A 12,465-nucleotide genomic window follows, 5' to 3' on the forward strand; every position below is an offset into this window, starting at 1 on the left:
TCGGTTCTCCCGATGGCCAGTCCGCCCCTGATCAGCCCACCGGGAAAATGCCCGTTATGCCAGATTACCAGCCCTGATTCCAAACCCGTTTTATGTTTTGATTGTTTACCCAGAGGAAAAAAAGGAGATAGGGAACACTTTCCATAAAATAGAAGATTATTAGTGTATAATTATTTAAATTTGGGCCGTTCCCCACAATAAGCTATCATATGTCTTTACTACAATGTTATATTTTGTTTTTGTCTTTATAGTGTCACTTTGAACTTTCTTCAAAAACTCTCTTTTTGTGTTTCACTGAATTAATAACAGCACACAGGTTTGGAACCACATGAGGGTGAGTAAATAAGATGCTATTTGTAAGTCGTATAACTCTTAAAAATGTATTTAGTTTGATTCGGTTACATTTAATGTTTATTTGAGTTATGGTTCATGGAGATGCTATGGTGCCTTAATCCCATCATGGAATAACAAACCAAACCATAACAAACGTCAACACAGCGGAAAGAATTGAACATTTCTAGGATTACAGTGTGAAAAGCACGTACACATTATAAACTATACCCAATTATACACACCTTTGTAAAATATTGACGATCCCTCACATTCGCGTATATGCTCGTACACCGGGGGAATCCCAGAGTTTTATGTAAGAGGGAAATCCCACTATTGGGGCTATTGCAGGGCAGTTATCCAATGGAAAGTTAAAGCTGTAAAAGCAACTTCACCGGACAACATGGATACATCACGAGTAATGTTCAGTTCATATAAGCTTCAACAATCCTACCAGACAACATATCCCAGCATTATAGCAGCTAAACGACTTCAAACGGATAACAGATAAACATTCATCCAGACTGTTGCGATGCAGTCCTGAACTGAACGTAGTTTCTCCAGCTGGAACACGAGACGGCCGTTTATCTTTCCCATGTTCATGGACGTGACGACGCAAGGATGAACGACATAAGCCAGCGATGTCACGCCAAATCCGACCGACAGCTCAAAATACGAATCATTTATATAGGCTTACCGTAGTGCATCGGGGTAAGGTAACAACATTGTTTAGAACATAATGGGGCAATAAGAAAGCAACAGAATAAAATAGTGAAGTCTTCCACGGATACCATGATCGTTATTGACTCAAGCATCGGGGAATTGGCGTTGCGGTGGAGAATGCTGCATGAATACGAGAGTACGCTTCTTGAACAGCTGCACGCTTTCTCACAATAAACCGCTTTCTGATGTCCGTGTAAATGTGGTCATTCTTTCATTCTGTGGTCAGATCCGTCTTCAGTAGAAGCACGTTTGTAGTTGTTTGACTAAAGGTTTTCCTGTATAATCCAGATCATGTGGAATAGTGTTGACTGTTCTGCAAACTGAACGAGCTCTAACGGTTTATCTGAGAACATTACAGCGATCAATACTATACGGGAATTGCTGATTTTGTGCTGTTGTGGATAAAAGCGCATGTGCTTCAATGCATGAAATCAATGATACTGTCTTCTGCTGTTCTTCAAAAACTGCATGTATGTGTGTGTGTGCGTGAGTGTAAGTGAGTTTTTGTGTGTGTGCGTGAGTGACTGAGTGTGTATTTATGTGTGTGTGTGTTTATTTGTGTGTGTGTGTGTTTGTGTGTTCGCATGTGCGTGTGTTTATGTGTTTGTGTGTGTTTATGAGTGTTTATGTGTGTTTGTGTGTGTGTTTGTGTGAGTGTGAATGTGTGTTTGTGTGAGTGTGTTTTTATGTGTGTGTGTGAGTGAGTGAGTGAGTGTGAGTGAGTGAGTGTGAGTGAGTGAGTGAGTGACTGAATGTGTGTGTGTTTTTGTGAGTGTGTGTTGTGTGTGTGTGTGTGTGTGTGAGAGTGAGTGATTGTGTGTGTGTTTATGTGTGCGTGTTTGTGTCTGCGCATGCGTGTTCGCATGTGCGTGCGTGTGTGTGTGTGTATGTGTGTGAGTGAATGTGTGTGTGTGTGTGTGTGTTTATGTGTGTGTGTGCGTGTGCGCGTGAAAGTATGTGTGTGTGTTTGAGTGCGTGTTTGTGTCTGCGCATGCATGTTCGCATTCGTGTGTGTGTGCGTGCGCGTGTGTGCGCACGTGTGTGTGCGCGCTTGTGTCTATGCGCGTGTGTGTGCGCGTGTGTGCGCGTGCGCGTGTGTGTCTGTGTGTGTGTGTGCGCGTGTGCGTTTGTGTGCGCGCGTGCGCGCGTGTGTGTGTGTGTGTGTGTGTGTGCGCGTGTGCGCGTGTGTGCGCGTGTGTGTGTGTGCGCTTTCTAATTTACCTTCTATTCATCATTGTGAATGGAGGTTTTTTGCTCATATGGGTCAATTGGTCTTGTCATTTAAAAGCCTCTAATGGAGATTACTCACGTCACATTATAAAGGAACATTTCACCCAATAATAATTGTCATTATTTACTCACCCTCATGTTGTTTCAAACTTGTATGCTGCTATTTGTTTTTATTTCAGTTTTGCATCTTCAGGCTCCAAGAAGAAAGAAAAACACTTAAAATATCACAAAAATATTAAATTTGACTCAAAAACATGTCGAGTCGCTCAATCAAACAGAGCAATGTTTATAACGCATCAGACTCCGTGTTTACATTCGTCAGGAAGTCAAACTACCAATGAACTACTGAGACTGTGAACATTAAACTGAGATACCAGAAATGATTTTAACATCCAGAAGATTACAAACAATTTCAGCATTTTCCAACACAGTGTTTCTTCAACTTTCCAAGGGGTTGATTTTGAACTTTCAACTTGAAACACTTTACTAGGCCTTCATTTATTTTTGGTACTTTTTAAATGTTTTATATGTATAAATTTGACTGTTTTAGCCTCAAGATCTAGACTTACAATATTTGTTGTCCCAATCTGGAACGCCCAATTCCCACTACTTGGTAGGTCCTTGTGGTGGTGCGGTTACTCGCCTCAATCCGGGTGGCAGAAGACGAGTGTCAGTCGCCTCCGCTTCTGAGACGTCAATCAGCGCATCTGATCACGTGACTCGTTGTGCATGACACCGCGGAGACTCACAGCATGTGGAGGCTCATGCTACTCTCCACGATCCACACACAACTCACCACACACCCCATTGAGAGAACCACTAATCACCACCACGAGGAGGTTACCCCATGTGACTCTACCCTCCCTAGCAACCGGTCCAATCTGGTTACCCCATGTAACTCTACCCTCCCTAGCAACCGGGCCAATTTGGCTACCCCATGTGACTCTACCCTCCCTAGCAACCGGGCCAATTTGGTTACCTCATGTGACTCTACCCTCCCTAGCAACTGGGCCAATTTGGTTACCCCATGTGACTCTACCCTCCCTAGCAACTGGGCCAATTTGGCTACCCCATGTGACTCTACCCTCCCTAGCAACCGGCCCAATTTGGTTGCCTAGGAGACCTGTCTGGAGTCACTCAGCACACCCTGAATTCAAACTCACGACTCCAGGTGTGATAGTCAGCATCAATACTCGCTCAGATACTCAGACCCTCCCCTGACTTTCAATATTTAAACTATGAAAACACATTATAAAATAATACAAATTATAGCTTGTTTTTAAACTATGCACATCTAAACAAAGAGTGAAAAAAAAATCGATTCAAACAATATTTATTACTTGTAGAAAAAATGATTAAATACTGAAAAAGTGTTTATGTCCACTAACGTTATACTTACAATGTGGAAATTGGCAAAGCTTGTCTCTTTATTAAATGCTGGAGATCCTAATTATCAAATAATGATCGTCTCCAAACCGCTTGTCTTAGTTTACAAATGTGTTCCACAAGGATCTGTTTTAGCTCTTCAGTTATTCTCCATCTTTATTAATGATTTATTGTATGCAAATACATTTGTATACAATATTATCTATACAGTGGCTCGCTCCTTAAATCAAGCCTTATGGTGCGTTCACATACAACGCGATTACATACAAAGTCAATGCAAAGATGCGAATGGACGCGAATGAAGCAAATGACGTGACTCGAACACGCGAAATCGATTCATTCGTGCGAGTTGAAATTTTTTGCGTTGAGATTGTCCGGATGTCCCTGACGTAGTAGCAGAAGAAATCTGGAAAAAGGGATGAAAACATTGTTGTAGCGGTGTGCGGGCACCCGGAATTGTCTGACACAATGTCATACATGTACAGAGACCGGATGGAAAAAGACATCGCTTGGAGGAAGTTGGTAAGTTCTGGAAATATGCGTGACTACTTGATTCCAGCTATTGGTTGAACTTTACTATGAACCAAGTCGTCGAAGCCCCGCCTCCTGTCCTTTTCCGGAAGACAAGCGGGAATACTCGCGGGTTTAAACACACATTAATAATCCAGCGGTCAAACTCGCGCGAGCAATACGAGGTGAAAATGTTCTTCGTGTTGTGTGTGAACGCACCATTAGAGCGCATTGGAGAGCGCATTTCAAACAATGCAGCATTCATTAATACATTTCAAACTGTTTTAAATCCTTTAACAATGATGTTTAGTTGTGTTCACTCTAAAATAGCTCATTTGTCGATCTTTAGAGGGTATATCTATAAAAAGAGTTCTTATAAATGTTTAGGTATATGCCTTGATGAAAGGATTAGCTTTCGATGTACATATTGAGAACTTGTTGAGAAAGCTAAAGCCAAAATTGTGTGATGTATTATATATGCATTCAGCTGCATCCTTCTGGAAGAATCTGTGATCCCGCTGCGCTTTGAGGTGCAGACTCATCGTTAGAATTTGTATAAATCATTTGCTTGGTCGTCCTTATATCACAGCAGAAAATTGCATATGTTTGTATTTATTGCCGAGGCACTTTCAGGTAAATTACCCCCTTATGTTTCTAATCTTTTAACCTATCGTGCAAATACAAGATCTTCAACTCGAATTCAGCTGAAGTCCCAAGGGCACTTTCTGAATTTGCTAAAGCTGCTTTTTGTTTTTATGCTCTTGGGCATGGAATGAATTGCAAAATGTGATCAATCTAGATAAACTTCCCCTTTGAGCACTTTTAAAGGTCTTTTGCCAACTTGTAATTGTTTATATTGATCTGACTGTATGTATCGACTGTATGTATGTTTATGTTGTGAACGTATATGTGCTGCCGTCTTGGTCCTGGGACCTTCCGGATTAAATAAAGGATATAAATAAATATAAATAAAACATTGCTTCAGTGTTTAGGCTCAAGGTAATAGACGGCTCACACATGAATATCCATAGAAAAATACATTTCAGACATTTTATGTAGAAGCCAAAAAAACTCTCCATCTTTCACTCAAACACACATTCATTTCTCAGGCACATAAACACAAACATCTCTCTGTAGATTCACCTGCGTGTGTTGAGCTGAATAAACACAGAGTGTATCAGAAGCCAGATGAATGAATATTAAAGATGTTTACACAAGCAGCACGATGAGAGAGAGACAGCAGAAGAATGTGAGACAGGTGATGAGCAGTGCGACACATTCTCCTGCTGCGCTGCTTATTGCATCTGTAGGTTTGTGAGGAAAAGACAAACACAGCGTTTGATTGAAGATGAGCTGAACCGGTTATTTAATGGCCTGTTGTGGCATCGTGTTATTTCTCCTGATGCACACACGCATGAGTGTGTTTCTACTAGAGCTGGAAACATCTTTATTTTCAACCTTTTGATGACATTCAATATAAGTTTATCTCTATATGTGTGTGTGTATTTGCTCCAGATTATGATATTGATGATATTGGTTTTTAATGGCTCATTGTGGCTGATGGATGATGTCATTCAGATTTAATGATGTTTCGCCTAAAACCTCCTTAACCGCAGTAAAATCACTTTAACGAATGACCGCACCACTTTTACGTAATGGTGGCAACAGCAATATGCAATAATTACATTCATTATAATTATCAGAATAAACAATCATTATGCCAAGTACTATATCTCGTTAGTGCTTTTCAGAACATAAAGTCTGTTCAATAACGAAGTCTTATATAAATCCACACATTTACCATCTCCAACGGCCCCATTTGCATCACGCAAGTATCCGTCTACGACAACGGGTGCAAAATTATTAATAGCCTAAAAATTAAGAACTGATGACAATTATAAATGTAAAGATGATAATAATAATAATAATAATAATAATAATAAAATAAATAAGCCTTAGAAATTCACCAAATAATGCTGCCAAATATGCCAATCTCAGTTTTCGGTTCAAGGTGAACGTGTCTCGTGGTATTTTACGACTGAATCACTTTCGTCTTTGTTTCTTTAATACAAAGATATATATGAGTTGCGTTCACAATTCATGCCAACCGCGTGTAATAAAGTGAATTAAACACACAGCAGCTCCTGAGATTGTCTGAGGTCAGTTGCAGCACTCTCATATACGACACTATTCTTGCACACAGTTTTCAGACGACTGAAACACAGAAGGCCGCTCTGATCTTCGGTGTAGAAGACGATGTAACCGTACATCCATCAAGAGCCAAATTATATTTTAGAGGCTTAATTTTAGAGTTTTTGGTCCAATAATTAGAACCTCTGTTTTGTCAAAATTGAGTTGAAGGAAATTTCCAGCCATCGAATCATTGATACACTCTAATTTGGAGAAATGGGAAATGTTGTTGTGTTTCGAGGAACTATAAAGTTGGGTATCTTCAGCGTTACAGCGAGTCTAAATGTAGCCCGTTTATTGTTCCAAACAGCTTCAAACGCAGCTCATCCAGTCGGGAATTTAGAGTCGTAACTCTCCGATTCATAAAAGCAGGGCCGGCCCAAGCCTTTATGGGCCCCTCGGTGCCGCCCATATGATTGACTATTGTCAGTGCTTGATTATTCGCACACTATAAATGTAACACACCCATTATATGTTTAATTTGCTTGCATCATACCAATGTGTGCCTGGCATGTTTTTAACCCATCTACGGTTTTTAATTGTAACAGTAGCAAACCCACAAGAGTGTTCATTTGCAGTACTAAGTGGCATACGTGTGGTGTACTGAAAAGTAGCAAAATAAACCAGCGGACAATGCGTTTACTGTAAACAAGTTTACCACTTGAATTGCTTTTGGTTCAAATAAATTAGCAACCTGCTAAAGTCCAGAACAATCAACTACAAATAAAATAACTTAAGATAAGTAGTATTACATTGATAATTATAATAATACATATTAATCTCAGGATATTCTACAGTAAACTGAGCAAATACAAAGTCTACTGTGTTATTAACTTGTCTCATCCGCTGAGGTTGAAACAGACATGGAACAGACATGGAACAGATATGAGACAGACATGGAACATACATGAAACAGACGTGGATCAGACATGAGACAGACGTGAAACAGACATGGAACAGACGTGGAACAGACATGAGACAGACGTGGAACAGACATGAGACAGACGTGGAACAGACATGAGACAGACATGAAACAGACATGGAACAGACATGAAAAGACATGGATCAGACATGGAACAGACATGAGACAGACGTGGAACAGACAAGGAACAGACATGGAACAGACGTGGAACAGACCTGAAACAGAGGTGGAACAGACATGAAACAGACATGAAACAGACATGAGACAGACATGAAACAGACGTGGAACAGACGTGGAACAGACGTGGAACAGACATGGAACAGACAAGGAACAGACATGAGACAGACATGGAACAGACAAGAAACATGGAACAGACAAGAAACAGGCATGGAACTGACATGGAACAGACATGGAACAGCAGGATCAGTGGATGCAGGTGCTGGTGCTCCTCGCCTGCAAACCTAATAAAAGCTAGCCATGTTAGATGTTACATTAGAAGATAATGCAACTCAAAAGATCTCACAAAAGGCATGGTTTATCCATATAAATATATTGATCTGGGATTGTTGAAAACTCAGCTGCTGTATCATCACCAGCTGCAGCACTGGCACTGGGGGCAGGTGGCATTGGTTGTGTCCCACCTCCAAAATAATTCAACAGTGCTCCTATAGTGTAGTTTCATAAGAGTACATAGTTGAGGGAACAGAATGTTATTTTAACAACATAAACTATTCTACACAGCAGCAAGACATCTGTACACCTAAAACATCAACTCTTAATCTATAACACGCTAACTGAGGCATGATGATACTGGAATATATTAGCAAACACCCCAACATGGAAGACTAATGTAAATAATGTTAAGCTGTTATCAGTGCAAAGTTTATAGTACAAAAGCTTAATTTTATTACAGAAATATTTACCCAGGAACACCGAAGACAAAAACGTTCATCTTAAACTTGTAAGTAATATGTTGTATTATAATATATTACGATGTCAAGGCTATTTACAGATGTTTCATCAAATGTGAACTTTCCTAACACAAGAAGATATGCTACCTAAGCAATGTTAACTAACTAGCCAGCTAACGTTAGCTCGCAACATAGCCTAGCTGCTTAACATAGCTTTATCTTGCTGTTTCTCTTCCTCTGTTTTCTTCTCTTTCCTGTTCTCTGCACCAGAGGGATTTGTCCTCGTTTGTGACATTGCTGTTTGCTGCATTACTGCTGCCTCTTCAATCAACTGTCTGACTGTGCTTGCATCCTGCAGCTCATTAACATAATAGTGCGTTTTTGTATAATTACCATTTTCCATTGACATAATGTATCACAAAAAATAAAATTAAAATAATAATCAAGCTATCATGTGCTCTTGGGGGCCCCATGGTGGTCATGGGGGCCCAAAGAAGCCGCTTAGTCCGCTTATGCCTTGGTCTGGCTCTGCATTAAGGGAATTGGCTCGTCAACGTTTTCAGCCATCTTGGATCTGGAAGTGTTTTTCCCATTCATTTCTTCCATAGTGATTAAAAGGGAAAGATACAAGACTGTGTGCTTAACATCTTTAATGAGGGAATGAACTACAATCCCATGATGCATTGAGAGTGATGTCATCTAATTAAAATCTATAAAAAAAACTTAAAACTATTAATTTAAAGTTGTAGATTATAAAAGATATTAGTAGTTTGAGAGTGTAGGGAGAGCGACTCGATTGCATCATTCACAGTGCATCATGGGAGTGGGCGGAGCTCTTTTGACGTGATTCTCTGATTGGTGGATCTCTCTTCGGGATTATGGGTAATGTAGTTCTTCACCAGTTGAAATAACATGGACTGATGACTTCATCAGAATCATATAACATTGAGTAACAACCTCAGAGCTCACATTTATAAATGATCGTTTATAATCAGTTAATCTTTGGAGAAGATTTTTATTTCCAGAAATAGACTTACACTCTATCAACATTTTCCTTTATGTGCTTGCATGTGCTATTCTATTTATGCTTTCTGTGTGTATGTGTGTGTGTATATATATATATATATATAACGAGCCATATTGTGGCATAACTCGATATTTCAAAATTTGCAAAATTGTTTCCTGTCCATGTGATCATAAATGAAATTACCCGTTAACAGGGTTCACACGAGGTCCTTAAAGTGCTTGAGTTTAGCTTTTAGAATTCCAAGTACTGGAATACCTGGAAAATCTCCTTGTTTTGATGAAAAGTGCTTGAGATTAAAGCGGATCGATTCCTCCGTGTAATGTGTGTCCATCAGAGATGAGGCGTAATCACGCAGCATGGATGCACTAAAGAAACCGAGAGATTCTCGTTAATGTTCGCTGAAGCGGAACGCTGTGAGCCGCTCGTTAAACTCTTAAAGTGACACTGTTTGAAATAATGTGTACAATTAACAAGTAAAAACATTGAAATTCTAAAAAGGTTAGTGATCGCTCATATTATTATTATATATGCAATTTCGTTATTTCATATCAATTCGTATAATGTAGAATTTTGTATTTTTACAAAGTTACATTTTGATTATTAAAATGATGTCAAACTAATTATTAAAATATAAACGTACACTTTCACCTACATTTTTCAGGACTGGTTGTGCTCCGTTCTATTGTTGTTCTGCACCTGATCAGCTTGATTGTACCCCACTATTTCTGAAAGCTTATTTGTTTGGGATGTTTTTATAGAGAAACTCTTATTTTTTTAAACTTTGAACATTTATATTGTGCATTTAAGAACTTTTATATTGACGAGAAATTATAATAAACTTTGGAAGTTCACACCGGATTGAATGCATCAGAAATAAACAAGGCTAATGTTCTAGTAGAGCTCGTTTTCATCATGAAGTCTTCAGGCCTTTCTAGGGTTTGCATCAGCTCTCTTCTGTCTAAAAGTGTTTGTAGTTCAAAGAGTCTGTTTCTATGACCTGAGGGAATATTTCATGGTTTTCAAATAATTTAGAGCAGTGTTGACAGTACAGACGATGGTAAAAGAGTTGGCGAGGTTTGACCTCATGTGGACAGTTGACACCAAACGGTTGCTATGTTTATCTCTACAGTACTGTGCCATCAGTCACGTGTGCAGAGGTGTATTGTGTGCACACGCAGAATTATCATTTACTTAATTCACTCACATCTTTGCTGATCATTTCTTCTCTCCTGTTCTAGAATGTTCCTCAGCTGCCGTGTGGAAAAGCGCTTTACAGCTACGAGGGCAAAGAGCCCGGCGACCTCAAGTTCAACAAAGGCGACTTCATCATCCTGCGTCGAAAGGTGGATGAGAACTGGTATCACGGCGAGTTGAACGGCAGTCATGGTTTCCTGCCAGCGAGCTACATTCAGTGCATCAGACCGCTGTCACAAACTCCTCCTCAGGGCAAAGCGCTGTACGACTTTGAGGTTAAAGACAAAGACCAGGATAAAGACTGCTTGACCTTCAGCAAGGTATGAACTGTTCCTTTAAGACTTGAACTAGTTTAAACTCCAAACAACTAGTTGACATCATTGACAACAGTGCATAGACAAATCTTGTGAAATCTCTGAAGCCTGACTGCTATTTATTCCCGCCTTCAGCAGTTTTTTAATGTGATGGTAAAATCTGTCTGTTGTTCATCAGACTCAGTAGAGATTGTCTTAAAAAATAGTTCATGCAAACTTCTCCAAATTCTGTCATGATTCATCTGATGTCATTCTAAACACATTGGAGTTTCTTTCTTTTGTTCAACACAACAAACGATGCTTTAAAGTACGTTAACTCGCTTCTTTACGTATGTCATCAAATGTAAGTGAATAGCGATTTACAGCATTGTAAGCACCATAAAAGTAGCTTCTCTTTCTTCCAAAATCGTACGATAGCTTTGCGTGAGGAACAGACACACATTGACGTTGTTCACTAAATATTTGCTATAGTTGCACAATTTTGTCAACAATCATAAAACATGAAAACCTCATGTGTGTCCCTCTTTAACCTCATGTGACCCCGTGTACACATGTGTGGACATTGTGTTTTATCTTCACTATATGCAACACATAATTTAAATTCATCTAAACCGACTGATCTCAGTTAAGGAGAATCTGTGCTGTCAGTAAAGGGTTAAACTCTTGATGCACAGAGTCATGTGACCAAGCAAAATGGCGCTGACCACAGCTGAGTTTGTCTTTGGGAGAAATGGCAACAAAACTGCATCTGGTAAGAAACCTCATTAAGATTTTAAATTAAAACCTGTTTGAGTCAAAATATTAGAGTCCATTTTTAAAATTCCAGCGATATATCGCGAAACGGCACGTTGATAAACACAATGACCACGTACGTGGACTATAGGCTCATTTTCATGTCAAATATATTTACTGTGTATTATCACATTGAGAATTAATTTATTCATCCAAAAGATGTAAATGTGTCTTTCAGAGTCTTTATATGGAGTTATGATGAAAATAAGATGCATTTCAAACTGTTCTGAGACCAGTGCAGACAGACAGCACACTGGAGGTTAAGTCATGCACTAAATAGGGAGCAAGGGAGCATCCTATAGCTCTCCTATAACTGTTCTGAGACCAGTGCAGACAGACAGCACACTGGAGGTTAAGTCATGCACTAAATAGGGAGCAAGGGAGCATCCTATATCTCTCCTATAACTGTTCTGAGACCAGTGCAGATAGACAGCACACTGAAGGTTAAGTCATGCACTAAATAGGGAGCAAGGGAACATCCTATAGCTCTCATATAACTGTTCTGAGACCAGTGCAGACAGACAGCACACTGGAGGTTAAGTTGTGCACTAAATAGGGAGCAAGGGAGCATCCTATAGCTCTCTATAACTGTTCTGAGACCAGTGCAGACAGACAGCACACTGGAGGTTAAGTCATGCACTAAATAGGGAGCAAGGGAGCATTCTATATCTCTCTATGCAGTTAAGTGCGTTCACTCCTAAAATCGGATCAAAAGTTCAGTTTCAGGCTGCAGATGATGTTTGGACACTCAATGATCATCAGTTCATAGATTCAACATTTATAATGGATCATTTTATCTGAACATGGTTGACAGTGATTGGATGATGCTGGATGTTACTATATTACAGTTGTATTTTTTTGTCAATGCATGATTTTCTGTAAAACAGATTTGAAATGATGTATGTTGTGAAAGCGCTATATAAATAAATATGACTT

At 39.5% G+C, this 12,465-nt stretch overlaps 1 protein-coding gene across 1 annotated transcript in view; it reads left to right on the forward strand.

Moving 5' to 3' along the window:
* The window catches only part of LOC127655361 (E3 ubiquitin-protein ligase SH3RF3-like), a 168,488-nt gene that overhangs the window by 95,487 nt on the left and 60,536 nt on the right, over positions 1-12,465 (forward strand). Inside the window, exon 2 of the mRNA XM_052143126.1 lies at positions 10,468-10,743. Within this exon, the coding sequence (XP_051999086.1) occupies positions 10,468-10,743 (276 nt within the window). The remainder of the gene's footprint in view (positions 1-10,467; positions 10,744-12,465) is intronic.

Source organism: Xyrauchen texanus, chromosome 14, assembly GCF_025860055.1.
Source record: "Xyrauchen texanus isolate HMW12.3.18 chromosome 14, RBS_HiC_50CHRs, whole genome shotgun sequence".
Lineage (NCBI taxonomy): Eukaryota > Metazoa > Chordata > Actinopteri > Cypriniformes > Catostomidae > Xyrauchen > Xyrauchen texanus.